A 25,930-nucleotide genomic window follows, 5' to 3' on the forward strand; every position below is an offset into this window, starting at 1 on the left:
GGGTTAGGGTTACAAAGAAATTAATGTGGCGGATCTCTTTTGTAATGGAATACTTGCATATTCGTGTCAAAAGGGAGACATTCGGTTTACAACAGCAAAAAAACAATGAATAAATGCGTATATAATATGCTTCTCTTTATCATAACCGCTAGAAAGCCCGTTTGTGTTCGGATGTATATACCGATGTAAATAAGCCAGGTCAACAGGGAATGATAGACCTACTGGACCTTTCTGTATCTGGCTTGATGTCTCAAATGCTTACATGATTCATTAGGATGTGAGCTTTTATAGTCTCTAAGAAATGGCGAAAGATCTATAGTACGCACGATAGATGATTATTTTTGTGCATAAAAAAATAAATAAATAACCGCCCTCTTGTGTCTAAATACATGTATACAGAACGTGTAGATTCGCATTATCGCAAGTAAAGGTATCAAATGAACGCATAAATATGCGTAGTTACAATCATAACGTGGAGATACACATGATCAATAGAAATGACATCGCCGAAGTTACAGGAATGGAAGATGTCCTTGGATTAGTAATGATTGAAATATAATTGCCATAAATTATATTAGAGTGAATTTGTCAACACTAAAAAGCATTATTTGGTAACTTAACTCATAGAGCCCATTTATTATACTTTGCTGTTGTATAAAGGATTAGGGTTAGGGCTAGGGTTTGGGTTAGAAAGATATTAATGTAGCAAATCCCTTTTGTAATGGAATACTTGCATAATACAGGCAGATATTCGTTTTAAAACAGCAAAAGATAATGAATAAATGCGTATGCTTCATAACCGCTAGAAAGTCTGTTTGCTTTCGGATGAATATACCAATGTAAATAAACCTCGTCAACAGGGATAGATAGACCTATACTGGACATATCTGTATCTGGTTTGATGTCTTGATGCTTGCATGATTCATTAGGATAATGTGAGCTTTTATAGTCTCTAAAAAATCGTGAAAGTCCTTAGTACGCACGATATTTGTGCATCAAAAAAAAAAAAAAAAAAACCACCCTTCTGTGTTTAAATACATGTATAGGTATAGAACGTGTAGATTCGCGTTATTGCAAGTAAATTATCGAATGAACGCATTTGTATGCGTAATAACCACCAAACGTGTAGATACACATGCTCAATAGAAATGACATCGCCGAAGTAACAGGAATGGGAAGTGTCCCTGGGCGAGGCGGGGGGGGGGGGGGGGGGGGGAGGGTGTATATGTGGCCTATATTGTTACCAAAAATGCATTATAGTGTTGACAAATTCACTCTAAAGCATACGCATTATCTATCTTTACTTTTTGCTGTTGAAAAGGGTTAGAGTTAGGGCTAGGGTTAGGGTTAGGTGTTAGAAAGAAATTAATGTGGCAGATCCCTTTTGTAATGGAATACTTGCATATTCATTTCAAAAAGCAGACATTCGTTTTACAACAGCAAAAAACAATGAATAAATGCGTATATAATATGCTTCTCTTATATAACCGCTAGAAAGCCCGTTTGTGTTCAGATGTATATACCGATGTAAATAAACCAGGTCAACAGGGAATGATAGACCTACTGGACCTATCTGTATCTGGCTTGATGTCTTAAATGTTTACATGATTCATTAGGATAATGTGAGCTTTTATAGTCTCTAAAAAATCGTGAAAGTCCTTAGTACGCACGATTTTGTGCATCAAAAAGCCACCCTCCTGTGTTTAGATACATGTATAGGTATAGAACGTGTAGATTCGCGTTATTGCAAGTAAATCATCGAATGAACGCATTTGTATGCGTAATAACCACCAAACGTGTAGATACACATGCTCAATAGAAATGACATCGCCGAAGTAACAGGAATGGGAAGTGTCCTTGGGCGAGGCGGGGGGGGGGGGGGGGGGGGGGGGGAGGGGGGGGAGGGTGTATATGTGGCCTATATTGTTACCAAAAATGCATTATAGTGTTGACAAATTCACTGTAATGCATACGCATTTATTATCCTTACTTTTTGCTGTTGAAAAGGGCTAGGGTTAGGGTTAGGATTAGGACTAGGGTTAGGGTTAGGGTTAGAAAGAAATTAATGTGGCAGATCCCTTTTGTAATGGAATACTTGCATATTCATTTCTAAAGGCAGACATTCGGTTTAGAACAGCAAAAGACAATGAATAAATGCGTATACGCTTCTCTTCAATAACCGCTAGAAAGCCCGTTTGTGTTCGGATGTATATACCGATGTAAATAAACCTGGTCTGCAGGGAATGATAGACCTACTGGACCTATCTGTATCTGGCTTGATGTCTTAAATGTTTACATGATTCATTAGGATAATGTGAGCTTTTATAGTCTCTAAAAAATGGCGAAAGATCTATAGTACGCACGATAGATGATTATTTTTGTGCTTAAAAAATAAATAAATAACCGCCCTCTTGTGTCTAAATACATGTATACAGAACGTGTAGATTCGCATTATCGCAAGTAAAGGTATCAAATGAACGCATAAATATGCGTAGTTACAATCATAACGTGGAGATACACATGATCAATAGAAATGACATCGCCGAAGTTACAGGAATGGAAGATGTCCTTGGATTAGTAATGATTGAAATATAATTGCCATAAATTATATTAGAGTGAATTTGTCAACACTAAAAAGCATTATTTGGTAACTTAACTCATAGAGCCCATTTATTATACTTTGCTGTTGTATAAAGGATTAGGGTTAGGGCTAGGGTTTGGGTTAGAAAGATATTAATGTAGCAAATCCCTTTTGTAATGGAATACTTGCATAATACAGGCAGATATTCGTTTTAAAACAGCAAAAGATAATGAATAAATGCGTATGCTTCATAACCGCTAGAAAGTCTGTTTGCTTTCATACCAATGTAAATAAACCTCGTCAACAGGGATAGATAGACCTATACTGGACATATCTGTATCTGGTTTGATGTCTTGATGCTTGCATGATTCATTAGGATAATGTGAGCTTTTATAGTCTCTAAAAAATCGTGAAAGTCCTTAGTACGCACGATATTTGTGCATCAAAAAAAAAAAACCACCCTTCTGTGTTTAAATACATGTATAGGTATAGAACGTGTAGATTCGCGTTATTGCAAGTAAATTATCGAATGAACGCATTTGTATGCGTAATAACCACCAAACGTGTAGATACACATGCTCAATAGAAATGACATCGCCGAAGTAACAGGAATGGGAAGTGTCCCTGGGCGAGGCGGGGGAGGGGGGGAGGGTGTATATGTGGCCTATATTGTTACCAAATATGCATTCTAGTGTTGACAAATTCACTCTAAAGCATACGCATTATCTATCTTTACTTTTTGCTGTTGAAAAGGGTTAGAGTTAGGGCTAGGGTTAGGGTTAGGGTTAGGGTTAGAAAGAAATTAATGTGGCAGATCCCTTTTGTAATGGAATACTTGCATATTCATTTCAAAAAGCAGACATTCGTTTTACAACAGCAAAAAACAATGAATAAATGCGTATATAATATTACAATATGCTTCTCTTATATAACCGCTAGAAAGCCCGTTTGTGTTCAGATGTATATACCGATGTAAATAAACCAGGTCAACAGGGAATGATAGACCTACTGGACCTATCTGTATCTGGCTTGATGTCTTAAATGTTTACATGATTCATTAGGATAATGTGAGCTTTTATAGTCTCTAAAAAATCGTGAAAGTCCTTAGTACGCACGATTTTGTGCATCAAAGAGCCACCCTCCTGTGTTTAGATACATGTATACGTATAGAACGTGTAGATTCGCGTTATTGCAAGTAAATCATCGAATGAACGCATTTGTATGCGTAACCACCAAACGTGTAGATACACATGCTCAATAGAAATGACATCGCCGAAGTAACAGGAATGGGAAGTGTCCTTGGGCGAGGCGGGGGGGGGGGGGGAGGGGGGGAGGGTGTATATGTGGCCTATATTGTTACCAAAAATGCATTATAGTGTTGACAAATTCACTGTAATGCATACGCATTTATTATCCTTACTTTTTGCTGTTGAAAAGGGCTAGGGTTAGGGTTAGGATTAGGACTAGGGTTAGGGTTAGGGTTAGAAAGAAATTAATGTGGCAGATCCCTTTTGTAATGGAATACTTGCATATTCATTTCTAAAGGCAGACATTCGGTTTAGAACAGCAAAAGACAATGAATAAATGCGTATACGCTTCTCTTCAATAACCGCTAGAAAGCCCGTTTGTGTTCGGATGTATATACCGATGTAAATAAACCTGGTCTGCAGGGAATGATAGACCTACTGGACCTATCTGTATCTGGCTTGATGTCTTAAATGTTTACATGATTCATTAGGATAATGTGAGCTTTAATAGTCTCTATAAAATCGTGAAAGTCCTTAGTACGCACGATATTTTGTGCATCAAAAAACCGCCCTCCTGTGTTTGAAACGTGTATACGTATAGAACGTGTAGATTCGCATTATTGCAAGTAAAGGTATCGAATGAACGCATTTTTATGCGTAATAACCACCAAACGTGTAGATACACATGCTCAATAGAAATGACATCGCCGAAGTAACGGGAATGGGAAATGTCCCTCGGTGAGGCGGGGGGGGGGGGGGGGGGTGTATGTGCCCTATATAGTTACCAAAAATGTTTTATAATGTTGACAAATTCACTCTAAGGCATACTACTTGCATATTCATTTCAAAAGGCAGACATTCGGTTTACAACAGCAAAAGACAATGAATACATGCGTATATGCTTGTCTTATATAACCGCTATCATAGAAAGCCTGTTTGTGTTCGGATGTATATATACCAATGTAAATATAACCTGGTCAACAGGGAATGATATATAATAATACTGGACCTATCTGTTTCTGGCTTGATACACGCCGTCCATAGTTACTGGAATGGGAAGTGTCCCTGATCGACAGTATAATTGCAAACTATTAGAGTGAATTTGTGAACATAATATAAAGAATTATTTGGTAACTTAAACATATAGGCCACAACATTCTTATGGAATCAACTGTCAATAAACGACCAAAAAAAAAAAAAAAAAAGGAAGTGAATTCATTGGGAACGGAAAAAATATTTTGATGTATGTATTCCTTGTATATGAGATCTCCTGTAGTAGGCCTAGATCTATCGAGTTTCCACGATACACGGGAAAGGAATTTCGAACGCTTTTCAACTGCAGTGCACATCAACACACGAACAGAAACTCACCTCCCACTTGCAGAGAAATGATGTAATAACATTGTCAATAGCACACAATCACTCTAATAGTCATTTCTTACATTGGAGGCAAGGGAAAAGAGGGATGAAAAACAGTTTCATATGCATGCAATTATATAGGGAGCATGCTATTCGTATAAATATAGGGTAGGAAAAGATAGGGAAGAAAGTTGAGAAAGTGATATTATGTTCAATCATGAGAGCATATCTCTTTGTTCTTTCTTGAATCTCTGGTGGCTCTAAAAAGAGCCGTTGTTTCAGGGGCCCAGCCTAGGCCTTGCCTGCACCCCGCCTGATGGTATAGAGCAAGACGCGTCCATAGATCAAGATGGTATAGCCTGTGGCAAGTTGAATGTCCCTACTCAGAGCTCGTCGTTAAAAGGACCTCACAGGTTGTAGATTATGGTATATACGGAAGTCTTCGAGCTTCGAGGTTATTTTTACAGTAATCTTCTTCACTCCTGTGGAGCCCGTTGACTCGTATAGTGACTGCTTCAGGAATTAAAACAGATAATATCGCTTGCCGGCTCCCAGTGATACCTCCTCCGCTAGTTTTTCTTGTATAGAAGACTGCATGATGACTCTCTGGCTCGCGTGGCGGGAGACATGGGCCCCATGAGGCCCCATCCTTCTTCTCATATCGACTTGCAATTTAATTGCAATGTAAAGCAAATTATGAAGCATGCATTATCATGAAAGAGAAAAACTACGCGAAATGTAACAATAACCAAAGTAAGTAAACAGAGGAACTTTAAGTCCCCAGTACTGGAAAAGGAAAAATTCGAAAGCACGATTAATTTTGCAGTTCTATCCCCATTGAATTTTAATTTGGTGTTTACACAGAATGTGGTTATTACCGCCCAAATTTCAAGTAAAGAATTTCCTTTCTTAAATTTCTTTTCCAGTTTCGGTCCCTTATAGGGTTATTTGAGACTAATTTGTGTCCGGGACCTTCTGTGAAATTGATTTGGAAAATTATCGAACAAAACACCTGTAAACAAAATTTTCCCTTCAAGTTCACAGAAAAGCTTAACGCTGCTTTCTTCAGCTGGGAAACACAAACTGCGTTGTCTCAACAAAACTGTAAAAAACTGGTAGTGATTTAGTACGAATTGCAATATAAAGCAAACTGCTATAAGAAAAACTACGCGAAATGTAACAACACCAACTAAAGTAAGTAAACAGAGGAACTTTAAGTCCCCAGTACTGGAAAAGGAAAAATTCAAGAACATTATTTGCAGTTCAATCCCCATTCATTATGATAAGGGGTTTACACATAATGTGGTTATCAGCGCTCAAATGTCAAGGAAATAATTTCCTTTCTTAATTTTTTTTCCAGTTTCGGTCCCTTGTTTTATAGGGTTATTTGCGACCAATTTGTGTCCGGGACCTTCTGTGAAATCATCGATTGGGAAAATTATCGAACAAAACACCTGTAAACAAAATTTTCCCTTCAAGTTCACACAGAAAAGCTTAACGCTGCTCTCTTCAGCTGGGAAACACAAACTGCCTTGTCTCAACAAAACTGTAAAAAACTAGTAGTGATTTAGTACGAATTGCAATATAAAGCAAACTATGGACCATACACTATCATAAAGAGAAAAACTAAGCGAAATGTAGCAATAACAACTAAAGTAAGTAAACAGAGGAACTTTAAGTCCCCAGTACTGGAAAAGGAAAAATTCGAAAGCATGATTTGCAGTTCTATCCCCAATGAATTTTGATTAGGTGTGTACACAGAATGTCGTTATTACCGCTCACATTTCAAGTAAAGAATTTCCTTTCTTAAATTTCCTTTTCCAGTTTCGGTCCCTTATAGGGTTATTTGAGACTAATTTGTGTCCGGGACCTTCTGTGAAATTGATGTGGAAAATTATCGAACAAAACACCTGTAAACAAAATTTTCCCTTCAGGTTCACAGAAAAGCTTAACGCTGCTTTCTTCAGCTGGGAAACACAAACTGCGTTGTCTCAACAAAACTTTAAAAAACTGGTAGTGATTTAGTACGAATTGCAATATGAAGCAAACTATAATGGACCATACATTACAACATCATAAAGAGAAAAACTACGCGAAATGTAACAAGAACAACCAAAGTAAGTAAACAGAGGAACTTTAAGTCCCCAGTACTGGAAAAGGAAAAATTCGAAAGCACGATTAATTTTGCAGTTCTATCCCCATTGAATTTTAATTTGGTGTTTACACAGAATGTGGTTATTACCGCCCAAATTTCAAGTAAAGAATTTCCTTTCTTAAATTTCTTTTCCAGTTTCGGTCCCTTATAGGGTTATTTGAGACCAATTTGTGTCCGGGACCTTCTGTGAAATTGATTTGGAAAATTATCGGACAAAACACCTGTAAACAAAATTTTCCCTTCAAGTTCACAGAAAAGCTTAACGCTGCTTTCTTCAGCTGGGAAACACAAACTGCGTTGTCTCAACAAAACTGTAAAAACCTGGTAGTGATTAGTCCGAATAACAATGTAAAGCAAACTGGGAACCATCCATTATGAAAGAATGGAAGTATTCGCGAAGACAACCTTGTAAGAACTAAAAAAAGAAGAAGAAAAAGCGCTAATGTATGAAAGTTACAGCTATGATAGATAAATCAATGAAGTTTTGCAAAATAGTCATATTTTAACATCATGAACTATTGTCTTTTTAATCTTTTACTAATTACTCTAAAAAATGACTAACATGCATAACTGACAGGCACTTTTCACATCATTTAGAAAGATAGGTAAAATGTATCTTTGTAATGTCAACAGCTTAGAATCTGTTGAACAAAATTACCTCTGAACCAAACACCTTAAGGCAGTATAGGCCCTACAGTCTGTATTGTCATTGAAACATATAAAATTATGGTGACTATCCAGAATGATAAATACATTATTTTTCAACATGCTTAAGTCAATTTATTCATAAAACCAACAGCAAACAAAAATAATGCTCACAAGTAAAAAAAAAAAAAAAAAAAAAAAAAGAATTTTGCTATTTTACGGCATTATAACTCGAATATAACTGCTTCGAGCGCATACCCGTGGGTTAATATTTCGATGCAGTCAGTTGCGCCGTTATGATTTTCGCGACGGGGACGCTCAGAGCTAGCTGGCTAGGGGAAATAACATGTTCTGAGCATGCGCAAAACGCACGTCAAGTCGATGGCCATGGTCGACGCGTGGCCTGGGGGCCGGGGGGGGGGGGGGGGGGGGGGGGGGAGGGTGTCACAAAGCCGTTCTTAAAGTTAAGAAGGACTTAAGACCGACTAGTGATCAGTTCTTAAAGGGAATGTAAACCCAAAGAACACTGTGGATTGAGTGAAAGCAGGAACATTAGTAGAACACATATCAGTGAAAGTTTGAGGAAAATAGGGCAATCGATGCAAAAGTTATGAATTTTTGAAGTTTTGGTGTTGGAACTGCTGGGTAAGGAGTCTACTAGAGGTTCTGACGTATGAGTGGACTACAATATAAAGAAAATATAAAGGAAATTCAATAAAAATTCATTTTTCATGAAAATTACACATTCCATCAACTTGATACTGACATATGTTAGGGTTAGCGCTTATTCCCCCTGCTTTCTGAAAGCAGTTTAGTCAAGTTCTCTTTCATTTTGCTAGAAAAGTGAATTTTTGTGAAATTCCTTTCATATTTTCTTTATACTGTAGTCCACTCATACGTCATAACCTCTAGTAGTCTCCTTAGTGTCATGAGCTATAAAAACAATAAAAATGAAGAAACGAAAATCAAACTCAAAAACAAACCAACAAACCAAACTAAACGTTTCAATACACATCCGCTCAGTAACGACGCATGGCTGTGAAATTCACGTGTACTGAGTATTACCTATGGAGGGGAGGGGGTACAGTGGTGCCGATCGCTAGGTACCCTTTTAAGCTGCGCTAAGAAAACGGAACGCACGCACTAAAATTGCGCTATTTTAAAACGGAGATTCATAATCAACGAGACGGTCACGACATTCAAAACTGCACTATTTATGGCATATTTGAGGTACGAATTAGGCGAATTTGTGTTATATTAATTTTTAGAATAAACAAGCTACAGATCCTTAGGGTGACGATAGGTGGTACCCCCAATGCTACACTGCAGTGGTGGGGAGGACAAAAATCTCTTTGATCTATTTATAGCTTGGTAGTAATGGGGTGTCGGTTATAAACGTTACAATCAAAGAGATTTTCGCCAGTGACTTTGGTTACAATGCATGCAGTCTTGGACACCGACGTACTACTACATTGTAGTATACGAGTACCAGTATGTAGTAGACCTGCTGTTGTTCATGTACATTACCGGCGACATAGCCTAACACGCTATACAAAGTAACTGTTGCGTACCGTACCGCGCCGCGAGCTACCCGCCAGTTTTCATGCAGCATGCTAGCTAGCAGCATGCAGCATGCTCGCTCATCTCATCGTGGGGGGAAAAGCAAGTGTGACGTGTGTGTACTGTATTATACGTACAGCTAGCTCTATGGTGTGTGTACATACACCGTATGATTATGTAGGCGTGATAGGTAGCGCGCGCACCTACCCCTACCAAAACAGCAGAGTCTCCTACCATACCATTACCATTTCAGGCAAAATGCCCAGTGTGCTGCAGATGAACGCAGTATGTGTATGTGTCTGTGTGTTGCGGCCACTTTTGTGGTTGCGGCTCATCATCCGTGCTCATATCCAGCTAGCTTAGAGGTCAACGCACAACTAGTCTAATACAGATCGTAACATAGGATCTTCGATGTCACGCACGTCAATGATCCACGTGTTCTCAGTTCATTACATCTTTATGTTAGAGAATTATCTAACGTTAGATAGAGTCTATAGACCATAATACTATAATCATAGCTAGACAGTAGGTTTGCATCAAGTCCAGACTGCTGTAATGTACTTAGTTTCTATTTAGTTCTTGATCTCGAACCGATGGAATCCCCCAAATTTGTTGCTCATTTTTCCACTAATATCACACTATTCAGAACTTTATCGAATTTCTAATGCAGCTACGTACGTTCACTATTTGTGTCATATCGATAAAAAGAGCCTGCTGAGCTGGTGTTTCATTCTATCCTTTTTCATTTCCTTCCTGTCGGTTTCTTCTTTGAGCCTGGATGAAAAAAAAAGCCATATCTTGCCATGGGAAGACAACACATACAGGGCTGCCAACATTGGAAACTAGTTGAGAGTGGGACTCCCATAGGCCAATGCTATAATTTAGGACAGGAGTCAAAATGAGTGAGATGCAAATGAAATAAAGTTATAGAGTGAGAAAGGACCAAAATGAGTGAGAGTTGGCAGCCCTGCATGCACATACCATCGTGAAATATTATAACATGAAATTAAGAAAAAATAGGTGAACGATGAAAATTCGTTTGTAAAATCATAAATCAAAGGTGATTTCTTATGAAGCAACCAAGATGTACAACAGCTTTGATAATGAAGCAAGTGAAATCTGAAAACTGTCATGGAAACAATTGATATTGATAAGGAATTCTGACAAAAACTTACTCCATTCCATAATGTTCGAATTTGCCTCTTCTTTTTTTCTTTTTTTTTTGAACGGGTAAGATTATAAAATCATAAACGCCACCGATAAAATGACAGTCACAATTACAGTCTAACATGCAGGGGCTGTAGGTACCGTAGTACCGTAGGCCTATATAACAACTCCGTAACAGCTGATTACGTAAATGCATCTTATCCATGGGTAACTGCAAGAAGGTGCATGGAATTTAGACTTGAGTCAAGAACTGTACATATTATTTTTTTTTAATCCGAAACCAGATTTCTTAGACTGAAAAAAAAAAAGAAACACAAAATATATTGTAAATGTATGAAGTAGTTTTATTTGTGATTTTATGAAGAATAAGAATTAAATATGAAATATAGAATATAAAATATAAAATACCAGAAGGGCTTTAATAAAGGCAAATTTCGCCCAAGAATCTGCAGCACACCATGGTGCATTCCTAACGTTCTTGCCTCATTTTGGTATACTGCAGTACTCTTTGGTATGTATGGGATATTATAGGGTAAGGGACCGTTCTTCATGCGTGCAGTACACATACACACTACTGTTGTATGGGTAGCTATCTCACCGATCACATTCCTTATCTCATGCGAGGAAAACTTACAAAGTATAGAATTTCTTCTCAAAACTCGGTCAAACATGAGCGTGGAATATACTCATTACATTAAAGTGTCAATACCATTTCAGTGGTGGAGTTTGATTTCGCCATTTGTTTGTTTTAGCTCTTGAATGTACGACTTCGTATGTCCAATTTGTTTGTGCCTTGGTACCATTAAAAGTCACGTGCTGCGCCGTACATACAGTATACTACGTACACCCTTCACAGTCAGTACACACCGTAGAGAATCGGTAATACAGCTCTATGGTACACACACACAGCGTACCATCGCGATCGAACTTTTAGTTATAGCGAAAACACGTGCGGAGCAGACAATCTCATGCGGATTACAGTACAGGGTGAATGAGTAGTTAAACGTATCACGATTGAATGTCAAATCTTTTTCTATGTCTCTGCAAATTTAGGTTATCTAAGCATAAATAGATTATGATGCATCATAAAATAGATTAGCCGTAGCAAGAACTTGCTTACACGAGAGTTAGTTGACAACGTTGCAAAATAAAAACCCCGTCATTGAATGGAATGTCCCGGAGCCCATTTCCGCTATCAGAGGACGATGTGGACGCTTCGATAAATTGCGTGTGGCATATGGCAAAGATGTGTGAACAAATGGGTTGGAATAAAATTTTTGTTTCACTGCTGCACAAGCACTGAATGCCAATACTAGTACACAGTTCATAAAACAACAATCACAGCTTTAGTCTCCTGCATTTATTTTGTCGAAAGGGAATAAAAAGCTTTTTCACGATTAATCCTTCGATGATGCAATCTCAGAAAGTAAATCCAGAGACTCCAACCCTCCCTTTTTCGACGGGAGATCTCCCGCCGAAAGCCCATTTTCGCAAAATCTCCCGTTCTCCCGTTTGAGATTTGATTTCTCCCGCCCTGGCTCTGTGTCTCCCGGTGGAAAGGATTTCTTACTTATTGCTATCGTATGGTCGTATGTATGTTGAAAAAATAAGCCTTTAGATAGCACCAGAAAACATCTAAAATCCTAGGAACTTCGTGCTTCGCACACATCAACTTGGAGTCTCCCGTTTGTTAGGGGTTTCGGGCGGGAGAATCTCCAGATCAGAAGGTGCTTGGGGTTGGAGTCTCTGTAAATCTTATTTTATTTCCCGAAACGGAACATATTTCGTGTACTCTAATGTTATCACTTCGATTTATTTCTGTCATATAAACATACTCCATGATATTCATGATATAGCGTTACGTGTTAAGATGCGTACATTTTGTAAAACTGGCTGTGGTGAAAATTTGTGAAGAAGAATGCACTCTACCGCGATTTCGTATCCAAACTTCGGTACGCGCATCGGATACTAGTATTCTGCTACAAAAAGTCCCCGAGTTCCAATGTGTATAGACGCTCTGGACATAGCGTCCGGAACAATAGAAATTAAAACTAAATACTAGTATTGGTAGATCACCTAATTAACACACACACACACACACACACACACACACGAAAAAAAAATCACCAACCCCCGAGGAATGAAAGAAACATCAACATGAAGAACAAGCATGCCATAAAAATGAAACTCAAGCTGAAGAAATTCAGCACCGACAGGCAAAAGAAGGACAAGTCAGCGCCGTGGAAACGTGTAAAGTTCGTTACGTTTTTGTGATTTAACGCGGTTGTATGCGTTCGGAATGATAGAGATTAAAACAAAAAAGGTCACCTCACACACACACAAAAAAAAAAAATCACAAACCCTCAAGGAATGAAAGAAACATCAACATGTAGAATTAGCATGCCATAAAAATGAAACTTAAGCTAAAGAAATTCAGCACCGACAGGTAAAAATGAGCAGGTCAACGCCAAAAATACGTGTTTATTCATTACCCCTGGTACGTGTTTTGTTTTTTTGTGTGTGATTTTACGCGGTTGTATGCGTTTGGAACGATAAGAATTCAAACAAAATACATGTAGGTCACCTCACACAAACAACAAAAAGAATCACCAACCTCCATGGAATGAAAGAAACATCAACATGAAGAACAAGCATGCCATAAAAATGAAACTCAAGCTGAAGAAATTCAGCACCGACAAGTAAAAATGAGCAAGTCAACGCCGAAAATACGTGTTTATTCATTATGTTGTTTGTTCGGTTTTTTTTTTTTTATTTATTTAACGTGGTTGTATGCGTTCGGAACGAGTAGGAATTAAAACAAAAGATGTCACCTCACACGGAAAAAAAAATCACCAACCCCAAAGGAATGAAAGAAAAATCAACATGAAGAACAAGCATACCATAAAAATGAATCTCAAGCTAAAGAAATTCAGCACCGACAGGAAAAAGAATGGCAAGTCAGCGCCGTGAAAGCGTGTTTGTTCGTTACGTTTTTGTGATTTAACGCGGCTGTATGCGTTCGGAACGATAAGAATTAAAACAAAATAGGTCAACTCACACGAAAAAAAAAATAAAAAAATCATCAACCCCCAAGGAATGAAAGAAACATCAACATGAAGAACAAGCATACCATAAAAATGAAACTCAAGCTGAAGAAATTCAGCACCGACAGGCAAAATGACTCTGAGCAAGGCAGCGCCGTGAAAACGTGTTTATTCATTACGTTTTTGTGATTTAACGCGGTTGTATGCGTTCGGAACGACAGGCGGAATTAAAACAAAATGGGTCGCCTCACACGAAAAAAAAGAAAGAAAAAGAAAATCGACAGCCCCAAAGGAATGAAAGAAACATCAACATGAAGAACAAGCATACCATAAAAATGAAACTCAAGCTAAAGAAATTCAGCACCGACAGGCAAAAGAAGGGCAAGTCAGCGCCGTGAAAACGTGTTTGTTCGTTACGTTTTTGTGATTTAACGCGGTTGTATGCGTTCGGAACGATAAGAATTAAAACAAAATAGGTCAACTCACACGAAAAAAAAATAAAAAAATCATCAACCCCCAAGGAATGAAAGAAACATCAACATGAAGAACAAGCATACCATAAAAATGAAACTCAAGCTGAAGAAATTCAGCACCGACAGGCAAAATGACTCTGAGCAAGGCAGCGCCGTGAAAACGTGTTTATTCATTACGTTTTTGTGATTTAACGCGGTTGTATGCGTTCGGAACGACAGGCGGAATTAAAACAAAATGGGTCGCCTCACACGAAAAAAAAGAAAGAAAAAGAAAATCGACAGCCCCAAAGGAATGAAAGAAACATCAACATGAAGAACAAGCATACCATAAAAATGAAACTCAAGCTAAAGAAATTCAGCACCGACAGGCAAAAGAAGGGCAAGTCAGCGCCGTGAAAACGTGTTTGTTCGTTACGTTTTTGTGATTTAACGCGGTTGTATGCGTTCGGAACGATAAGAATTAAAAAACAAAACACGAATCCCCAAGGAATGAAATAGACATCAACATGAAGAACAAGCATACCATAAAAATGAAACTCAAGCTAAAGAAATTCAGCACCGACAGGCAAAAGAATGGCAAGTCAGCGCCGTGAAAACGTGTTTGTTCGTTACGTTTTTGTGATTTAACGCGGTTGTATGCGTTCGGAACGATAAGAATTAAAACAAAATAGGTCAACTCACACGAAAAAAAAATAAAAAAATCATCAACCCCCAAGGAATGAAAGAAACATCAACATGAAGAACAAGCATACCATAAAAATGAAACTCAAGCTGAAGAAATTCAGCACCGACAGGCAAAATGACTCTGAGCAAGGCAGCGCCGTGAAAACGTGTTTATTCATTACGTTTTTGTGATTTAACGCGGTTGTATGCGTTCGGAACGACAGGCGGAATTAAAACAAAATGGGTCGCCTCACACGAAAAAAAAGAAAGAAAAAGAAAATCGACAGCCCCAAAGGAATGAAAGAAACATCAACATGAAGAACAAGCATACCATAAAAATGAAACTCAAGCTAAAGAAATTCAGCACCGACAGGCAAAAGAAGGGCAAGTCAGCGCCGTGAAAACGTGTTTGTTCGTTACGTTTTTGTGATTTAACGCGGTTGTATGCGTTCGGAACGATAAGAATTAAAAAACAAAACACGAATCCCCAAGGAATGAAATAGACATCAACATGAAGAACAAGCATACCATAAAAATGAAACTCAAGCTAAAGAAATTCAGCACCGACAGGCAAAAGAATGGCAAGTCAGCGCCGTGAAAACGTGTTTGTTCGTTACGTTTTTGTGATTTAACGCGGTTGTATGCGTTCGGAACGATAAGAATTAAAACAAAATAGGTCAACTCACACGAAAAAAAAATAAAAAAATCATCAACCCCCAAGGAATGAAAGAAACATCAGCATGAAGAACAAGCATACCATAAAAATGAAACTCAAGCTGAAGAAATTCAGCACCGACAGGCAAAATGACTCTGAGCAAGGCAGCGCCGTGAAAACGTGTTTATTCGTTACGTTTTTGTGATTTAACGCGGTTGTATGCGTTCGGAACGACAGGCGGAATTAAAACAAAATGGGTCGCCTCACACGAAAAAAAAAAAAAGAAAAGAAAATCGACAACCCCAAAGGAATGAAAGAAACATCAACATGAAGAACAAGCATACCATAAAAATGAAACTCAAGCTAAAGAAATTCAGCACCGACAGGCAAAAGAAGGGCAAGTCAGCGCCGTGAAAACGTGTTTGTTCGTTACGTTTTTGTGATTTAACGCGGTTGTGTGCGTTCGGAACGATAAGAATTAAAAAACAAAACACGAATCCCCAAGGAATGAAATAGACATCAACATGAAGAACAAGAATGCCATAAAGATGAAACTAAAGCTGAAGAAATTCAGCATCGACAGGCAAAAATGACTCTGAGCAAGGCAGCGCCGTGAAAACGTGTTTATTCATTACGTGTTTTTTTTTCTTAATTTAACGCGGTTTTATGCGTTCGGAACGATAAGAATTAAAACAAAATAGGTCACCTCACACGAAAAAACAAAAACAAAACACCAACCCCCAAGGAATGAAAGAGACATCAACATGAAGAACAAGCATGCCATGAAAAAGAAAATCAAGCTAACGAAATTCAGCACCGACAGGCAAAAATGAGCAAGCCAGTGCCGAAAATACGTGTTTATTCATTACGTTTTTTTTTTTTGTGATTTAACGCGATTGTATGCGTTCGGAACGATAGGAATTACTGTACGAGCTGAAATTTTCGCGTACAGATATTTTTGCAAATTGCTATTTGGGGGGACGTTTTCGCGTGTTATTAATTTCGCGGTTGCGAGGGCCTAAGTAAACTAAACTTAGTTATTCGCGCGTTGTTATTTTCGCGTGTTGTTATTTTCGCGGTTCAAAGGCGATTCGCGAAATTCGCGGAATTCGCGAAAATAAATCCACCGCGAAAATTTCAGCCCGTACACTAAAACAAGATACTTAGTAGGTCACCTCACAGAAAAAAAAAACAACACCAACCACCAAGGAATGAAAGAAACATCAACATGAAGAGCAAGCATGCCATAAAAATGAAACTCAAGCTAAAGCAATATTCAGTACCGACAGGTAAAAATGAGCAAGTCAACGCCGAAAATACGTGTTTATTCATTTTTGAATACATCACCCCTTCTCAGTGACACATAAAAACTATAAAAGCACACATGTTTTCTTCTTTTTCTTCAATTCACAGTCAGTTATAAAGCTCTTTCACTTTGAGTCAATATCATGGCGCGGCCCGATATGGATCGCATTGCGGTGGGAGCGCGGGCGCGAACACAAGTACAGATAATGAAATGTTGCCCGCGAGATGGCGCTATTCCACAATAGTGAAAGGGAAGGGAATATTTTGCTGTACAATGTGTACGCGTTGCGATCGCGTATGGCGAAACGCAACGCGGAAGTACACGTACCGACGCGTTTTTGGGGTAACGCGTAGGTAAGTTTAACGTGATCAGCACTGTAAGTCTTGTGATAGACTAAACTGCAAATCTTCTAAGTGACAACAATACGACAAGATTGGTAGACAGCATAAAATACAGGAGCAGAGAAAAGATAAGGGAAAGAATAGATTGAGGATAAAGAGACGAGAAAGACAGACACATAGGGAAGACAGACGGACAGACAAACAGACAAACAGACAGACAGATAGATGAGACATGTGAATAAACTGCTTTGCGTTCTCATCCTACACTACTGTAACATCATGGTGAGTGTTGAGTCTCGGCTACCAACCTCAGACTGTCTCTCTCGGGTATGACCTGGATGGTGGATGCTAGCGCCACCATGAGGTGAGCCTGGGCCAGTGACAGGTGGCATGTTAGGTGTGGACCATACAGGATCGCCAGCGAGGGCGACACCCGCTTCTCCATCAGATATTCCAGCATCTGAGGATAATGCACGAAAATACTCCACTGTTATAGACACTAAACATGTCCAACACTTGAAAAGGTGGTGGGGTGTGATTGGTATCAAATTGCAACCAATGTACAAGTCAAATTTGATTGAAGATTACGAAAATAACAGGGTTAAAAAATGCACTTACCCAATGTGACTGTGATTGACCTGTTCCTCTGAAAACATTTTGCAATTTTTATCAATCTCAAGATATACTACATTCTTCAGGAGCAAATAAATGCTTTATAAAATTCACAAGAAAACTAAATGCATCACAACTGAGTATTTGGTGGCTGAAAATAGAATCTTCTATATAAAATTCACATGCATAGCAGATGTATTACAACTGGGTCTTTGGTAGCTAAAAGAGAGAGGAATGAAGGGGCAGTGTGTGTGTGTGGGAAGGGGGGGGGGGTTTAACATTTGAATATATATAGTGTTTACCTTCAGGTTGGAAGGTTCAGTCAGTGGCTTGCCCGTATCAAACTTCTGTGTCAGCTGCAAAACAGGATGAATAATTCAAAGAACAATTAGTACATCAAACAGCTAGTATCTAGTATTTTACAATGCCTATCAATTTTATTCAGCGGCTAAGGTATCATCTAACAGAAGCCTCAACAGATTTTCAAAAATCTATATCAAAGGTCAGCTGAGTAATTGAGAGCATCTACTCCAAATTTTGTCTTTGTTGATAAGCAGGAACTGATCCATCCTCATCAATATATTGATTTTTTTTTTTTTTACATTGAAATCCAATGAAGAACCAATTTCCAAAAAAAAGAGAGAAAAAATGAGTGACACTTTCAGACAAATCTTTTCTGTATAAAGCATGTTCATGTATGAAATGTATTGACTCAGCTTAAAGACAATCAAGATTATTGAACAAAGAAATAAGAAAAAAAAAGCACACCCCACACTCAAAAAAGGAGATAAGGAGATTTCTTTCGACACTGCTGTGATACACATATCTCAAAATTCACTTTTCCAAATACACAAGGTGGCAGATCATGTATTTAACATTGCAAACCAGTAATACAGAAGCATTACTTAAATTAAAACCATTGTTACATACATTCCTGCATATCATACTACTGTGTCCCAATTGTGAAAATCCATGCTAATATATTCCACGCCAACATCTGGGTAACAATGGAGACAAAGCGTCTGTGCTTACCATCTTTGTCTCCACCTGTCGGAAGTTTTTGTCGGCGGTCTGGGGCAGTCTCTCTCCATGGAGAAGTCTGCCCAGCACTGTGTAGGCCTCGCTGTATAGTCCCAAGTCTGTCAGGATCCTCAGCTGTGGGGGAGACACAAAGAGTGTCAGGCCAAAAAGAATTGTACAAGGTCTGCTCTATGTCGCATAATCTCTTCTTTGAAATTTTGATGATGACCATTCAAGGAATATCATCCACTAGGTCTGGTGAGTATGCAATATGCAATAATTGGTAATGGCATTCTGACACAACATACTGACTGAAGAATAGTTTTTGTGGACTTCCAAGGTATGCGCATGAGGCAGACATCAGTCACAGTCCAGTCAAGGCATAATGGCTGGCAAAGTTTTAAAACTTTTTTTTTAAAAAAATGATGCACTGGATATGCAAAATTAGTAACGTTGCATTTTTTGTCAACCTTAGAAAATATATCAGTCAGCGTTACCTCAGCATATGGCTACCCATCAAGATAACACAAATATAAGAAAAAAAAATGCATTAGTCTTTTTTGTCTTTTTTTTGTTGAAGGGGGAGGCGCTTTTAGTAACATATCGACTTGAAATACAGAGGACATTTCTTTTATGGATCATGAGACTGGATTGATTCAAGGGCTTTTAGAAGTCAGTAGTAAACAAGTGAGAGGTACCTTGAGAATTCTGCCATCAACAGCCCGCTGCAGATCCCTGCACAGGAATGTTGTGATGTACTGGTACAGGGTCAGCAGTGGCAGAACCTGTCAGAAACACAGACACATAATGACATTTTACTCACACACTTGTTTCACTGTCGGGTTATGAAACATGTAAAGTCTGTAATCTGTTGTGAGTTGAGCACAACTGGAACAGCTGCATGCATTTAAAATCATAACACATAACATAAAAGAGCTATTAGAAAAATCTGGATCAAACTTAGCATGCACAATTTCACATGTTGTGTGTGCCTGAGAAAGCTCTGTGACTAGATTTTCCTCCTTCTCTGAATCTCTGTAAGTGTTCATTGCATTCCACCATATTCATCTTGTACTAATAAATATAAAAGTCTGGATTTGACAACACACTGATAATTTCCGCAGATTCCAGCAGTTTTGTGAACTCATGTACCAGAAGGTTGTGCTTGGCCCTGGACAGTTCCTCAGAGACCCAGCGCAAGGTGGCTATCAGGGTGCGTCCATCGCAGCGAAACCTGTCCGAAAGAAGGTCCACCCCGGGGACCAGGTACTGGACCTCACAGCCCTCGCCAATCTCGTAGAGGGCGTAATCCCTGTCAGCAGTGGGGTGGGGCAGGGTGGTGCGGAACAGGGCCTTGAAGAGGAAGGCGGACAGGAAGCAGGCCTCCAGTCTCATGCCGAGGTCAGAGGTCAAGACATATCTAGAATGAAGAAGAAAATTGATATGTTACAAGTGAGGAACCATGAACTTGATGTTGGATGGCAGGTTTCAGTTGACATTACATTATGACTATATCATGTTGATAAATGCAAACACTTTCCTTGTTGGTATAGTTCTGATAAGGGACATTTTCTCATCATCTTCACAATCATATCAACACACAGAACTAAAATCAAACATATTCAAATGTCTTAAATAGGCTGGCACTTCTAAAGCATAGCAAAAATTGCTTGGCACTTGAAACAAAACAAAAAAAATATGTTAATTCAATTCAAAGTGCTTCACGAAGCTCAACTCCAGACTTTTTTCTTTTTCTTTTTTAATTGTATGTTTTATTGAATCATATCACAAATATAATCAAATTATTTACAAATGATTTGCAATTATTTCCTGTAACAAAAGAGATGACATCATCTGACTTACTGAGCAATCTTGGCAGCCAGCATGGCCCCAAGGAGGCAGCCCCACATCCCACACCGGTCAAGCAGCTGGGAGCTAACGTCCTTGGCCTGCTGGTCACTCAGTAGCCGCCGCCAGGTCTTCAGGGTGTCCGTGGTGCCCAGGATGAGGTCCAGGGCATCATTCCACCACTTGTAGGCAGCCCTGTGGGGACAGAAAATCGTAATCACTATTTCAAAGGATAGCCAGGCACTGAGAAATGGCTGATATATGACTGTATGTGCCATTGTATTTTGTGAGTCTGGTGATATTTATGAATTAAAGAACACGCAAATATATTCTTGACTCTGATCCTGACCATAATGTGAAGTGTATGCACACCTTTCTCCGTTCATTACTGTACTTCAAATCGTGAATTTTACCATTCGCGAAATAGTTGGTAAGTCCTAATTCACAAGAAATTAGAATCCCTGAATAAATGCCGTATACAGTATATACATTTCCATTCAAGGTATACTAGGTTGTAGCAACTGCAGCCCAGAGGTGCTCTCAAGAGGACTCAGTGTATCATGAAAATGTAAGGCTATAAAAAGAAGCAAACATTACCTCAAATGTTTCAATAATCTATATCTTTATTTCACCACACAATTCAAATCTTGTACCATCACGGAACACTGACATACACCAATAGCATACATGCACGCATAACTTAGAGTTTTTGATTTTTAAGTGTGACACACAAACACACACAATGTATATGGCTTTCTATCACAGCCAAACTATATAAAAAACAAATGCAATTTAGGTGCATACAACAAAAATCACAATAATGAGAAGCTACAACTGCTGAATGACTGGAAATAATGTAGAAAAAGAGATGACTCCAAAATTCTCCCTTAATCACCAACAACCTGTTATCTAGAGTCAGAAAAATAAAATGCCAAAAAGAGGATAAATGGCAGTTACTTACTTGATGTTGGATGCATGGTACTGGATGTTTCCTAATTCATGCATGGCCTGAGCAGCAAGACCACTCTGCTTCCGAGCCATCAGCATTTCTGATGGGGCGTTGATAGAGAAGAGAAAAAGATGAGGATTGGTAACCTCTATCATAACATCTCTGCTATAAATCTTTGCTTATACAGTATGTATGCTACCTGGGAAACTTGATATACCAATACTTGTCATAATTCATGTCTTGAAAGAAAGATTAACTCCATCTGAGTGACATACCTGTCCAAATTGCATAGTTTCTAGGATTTATTACTCATTTCCTTTCGAGGGAATATCCCTTAAAGCAGGTACAAATAGTAGAAACATGCAAATTTACTCTGGAATCATGTGATAACTTTGAAAGAGCATTTGTTTTCTCTACCAAAAACCATTCAACTATGTAACTGCTTAACACAGCCCCTTATCTTTCACAAGGAAAAGTAGAAATTACGCGGTGCGTAATATATGTCCCCGCCGGAAGTAGCATTTAGTAGCAAAACGTACAATGTAGGTAAAAAATACAGGTCAAAAATCAAGGTCAAAGGTCAAAGAAGTCAAAGGTCAAAATTCTGTGTAGAAGTTTTGAAGCCCTCACCTAGTGCCATCACATAAAGCAAAGGGAATCGAAATCGGGTTAGAAATGGCGAAGGAGTAGCATTTTGTAGCAAAATGTACAATATAGGTCAAAAATCAAGGTCAAAGGTCAAAGAAGTCAAAGGTCAAAATTCTGTGTAGAAGCTTTGAAGCCCTCACCTAGTGCCATCACATAAAGCAAACGGAATCGAAATCGGGTTAGAAATGGCGAAGGAGTAGCATTTTGTACCCAATGTACGGTACAGGTCAAAAATCAAGGTCAAAGGTCAAAATTCTGTGTAGAAGTTTTGAAGCCCATACCTAGTGCCATCACATAAAGCAAACAGAATCGAAATCGGGTTAGAAATGGCGAAGGAGTAGCATTTTGTAGCAAAATGTACAATATAGGTCAAAAATCAAGGTCAAAGGTCAAAGAAGTCAAAGGTCAAAATTCTGTGTAAAAGTTTTGAAGCCCTCACCTAGTGCCATCACATAAAGCAAACGGAATCGAAATCGGGTTAGAAATGGCGAAGGAGTAGCATTTTGAAGCAAAATGTATAATATAGGTCAAAGGTCAAGGTCAAAGGTCACAACAGAAATTCTGTGTAGAAGTTTCAAAGCTCCCATGTAGTGCTATCATATAAAGCAAACAGAATCAAAATTGGCTCATAAATGACAGAGAAGTAGCAAATTGAACATTTTGATCACACACGGACGCACAGACGGACGGACGGACGGACACACGGACACACACACGTACGGAGCCCGTTTCATAGTCCCCTGCTCGAACCGTTCGGCGGGGACAATAATAGTAACAGCCACAAGTATCTACAAACCCATTATTCTGACCACTCTATGTATGACGACTAGGGGAGTTTTGTACAGCAATTACGGTTCTGTTGTTATTTTTCGTTCTTTTTTTTCCAACTGCTTGGCTTAGCATGCAGCTGACGGATTCACTGAATAAATGACTTAAGTGTGTGATGTCTTTTAGTAGCACAATGGTTAAACATAGGATATAAGAAGCAAGGTTCCCTTCAAAGCAGCATACCTATTGTCTTGTCATAGGAGGACACCACCACAGCGAGCTGGGACACGGGGAGCGCTGCCGTCTCTACCTCAGTCACGGCCTTGAACTCTGACCTCCTGAGGTCAGGGGGCACGGGGACCTGGGGATTGTCATCAGTCTCGGAGAAGCCGACGCGGCTGTGGAGGCTTTGACGACTCGGACCACTAGCTGGAGCTGGGGGGGGGGGGGGTTGTAAATTATAATAAACATAAAATCAACTGATAACTACAGTGTATGACATAACTGACCTAGGGAGAATTACACACAGTAGTCCAGATGCACAAGGAACTGAAATTTGTGTGTTTGTATTTGCATCAAGAGTTTCCTGTCTATTCAAAGATTCAGTCAACTTCAATCAAATAATGCAACCCTCAGTCATGGACAACTGTGAGAGAATATTGCAAGAAATGCAAGAAAGTTCAAGGGTCAGAATTCAGATTGGCAAGCTATTGCTGGCTTCATGATGGTGCATCTGTGTTCTAGGTAACTGTAACTCTAGTGACTTGAGGCTATTAGAGTGATTTGGTAAAAAAGATATGATTATGAATAATCATAAAATACAATCACCTTTTTGGATAAATTGTATGTATGAACCAACACCAGCTTATCTTCTATTCCACTCTCTATGTAACATGTATGTATAATCAGACCAAAGCCCTTGGTATTTTGAACAAGCCAACTACTCTAATATACTAACAACTACAGTACACAGATATATGGCTTACTGACAAATGAATTACTGGATGGCAAAAAAAAAACAAAAAACAAAAAAACAAAAAATGATTCCCCTTGTTTAATGGATGGTAATAATAATGTCCTATAACATAGACCAAATCATCAATTCTACACAAGACTTCCTCCCTACAGGACAGTTTGCTCCATATTGTACAGGCAACAGCCACAAGGTGCTTTTTATTCTATCATCCCACAGACTCCTCCAAATCATTACCATTCTGCTGGGCAGCCAGATAGAGGACTAGGAGTTTCCTGCTGTGCTGCAGTGCCCTCGCCGTGTAGTTGGACTTTTCCAGGGCGTGGCGGAAGCCGTCTAGGCTGTGGTCGACATCCAGGGGGACACTGGCCACTCTGAAGGCGTCAGACTCTCCTGGGGAGTTACATAACATACAAACAGTCAGAGTACATTAGTATACTGTATACGCCAAATATTTTGTGAGGTTTTTATTTTCGCGAATTTCGGAGCCATGTGCTATTCGCGAAATTAAAGACTCACGAACATATTGACTCTGATCCTGATGGACGTGGATGTGACATACGCGTGTACATTTCTTCATTCAGTACAGACTCCACGATCGCGAATTTATAACCACTCGTGAAATCGCCGGGAATTCCTGATTCGCGGAAATTTAGACTTGCGAAATATATGGCATATACAGTATACAATATTAAGTGGGTTAGTCAAATACTGGTTAGTAATTGGCTAAACACAGTCACGTGATGGAGGCACATTCATTATGTTCATCCATGGGCGAACAGTTTTGTATGTTCTCCCATGGGAAAACATTTTCACGTAACAAATGACAGAAGGCCTAGGACCGCGCGTGCACAGTGAATTTGGTTCTGCACGAGCGAGCGATCAAGTGCGTTGAGCTGATGGTTGACGTTTACGTATTTAACGTATTTGACTAACCCATACAATATAACAGATGATGACTTTTGTTGTCGGGAACATGTACCAAACGTTCCACCCTCAGGGTTTGAAATGCTATTTCGGAAGGCTGTAAGTCCCTCAATAGCATTTCAAACCCTTCGGGTGGAACATTCGGTATGTTCCCTCCCCCGCCAGTTATCATCTAATGTATTGAGGACTTCCTGCTCTACAAAGTGCATTGAATGTGGAATTAGGCAGCATGTGTTATGGAAACAATATAGTGAGAAATTGGCTCCTTCATTAGTGGAGACTATCTAGGAGATGATGATGATGCCAACACATGAGAGAAACTAGCACAAATGCTTTTCCATAACGCTTGACATATATACCGGAAGGTGTACTATATTTCAAACACAGGGTTCTATGTAGTCCAGTGTGCAAATTCTTGTTGGTGATTTATTAACCACGGGACACCTCTTTAGGCCATGTCATTATTGTTACCCCAGCATTGCTGGTACCCATTTACACATCTGAGTAGGGAGGGACATAGTGGGTGAAATATCTAGTCTTTGAATGCACATGCCACAATGAAAGTTTTCATACAAACTCAAGAGGAGACATATAGTTTATGGCTATACAAATGGAACCGAGTTTCAGTCACTGCACTTAATCCATAGACAAGAGACAAATCCCTCCATCCTCTATTCAACTAAGAACCAACGACAGCCTTCATAGCAAGAGACTGGGCTTGTGGTCCAGCCACCTGGAGAATACCCCGCACAATTCCTCTCTCCGTCCAAAGGAATTCCTACCATCAGGTTCCAACGAGTCCTGGTCTTTTTGGTCTTTCCTCAACCGCCTTCAATCTGCAAGTGGACGCTGCAAGGACCTTCTGTATAAGTGGGAATACAAGGCTGGCCCAACTACCTGTGACTGCAGAGAGATACATATGATGAGTCTTCTCTTGGCTTGCCCCTCTTGCCCTGAACAGATTACCCCAAAAAGACCTAGATGCTTCA

The 25,930-nt window shown here is 39.2% G+C and overlaps 1 protein-coding gene across 1 annotated transcript in view; it reads right to left on the reverse strand.

Annotated features, from left to right (window-relative positions):
* LOC139722916 (cilia- and flagella-associated protein 54-like) overlaps window positions 1-25,930 on the reverse strand; it is a 117,877-nt gene that overhangs the window by 34,810 nt on the left and 57,137 nt on the right. Inside the window, exons 40-48 of the mRNA XM_071634198.1 lie at window positions 24,252-24,407; window positions 23,285-23,476; window positions 21,638-21,725; window positions 20,692-20,871; window positions 19,981-20,248; window positions 19,527-19,613; window positions 18,841-18,963; window positions 18,111-18,164; window positions 17,505-17,656 (exon numbers count right to left, since the gene is read on the reverse strand). Of these exons, the coding sequence (XP_071490299.1) occupies window positions 17,505-17,656; window positions 18,111-18,164; window positions 18,841-18,963; window positions 19,527-19,613; window positions 19,981-20,248; window positions 20,692-20,871; window positions 21,638-21,725; window positions 23,285-23,476; window positions 24,252-24,407 (1,300 nt within the window). The remainder of the gene's footprint in view (window positions 1-17,504; window positions 17,657-18,110; window positions 18,165-18,840; window positions 18,964-19,526; window positions 19,614-19,980; window positions 20,249-20,691; window positions 20,872-21,637; window positions 21,726-23,284; window positions 23,477-24,251; window positions 24,408-25,930) is intronic.

This window comes from Diadema antillarum, unplaced genomic scaffold, assembly GCF_040938485.1.
Source record: "Diadema antillarum isolate AM-2024a unplaced genomic scaffold, OU_Dant_1.0 scf00000177, whole genome shotgun sequence".
NCBI lineage: Eukaryota > Metazoa > Echinodermata > Echinoidea > Diadematoida > Diadematidae > Diadema > Diadema antillarum.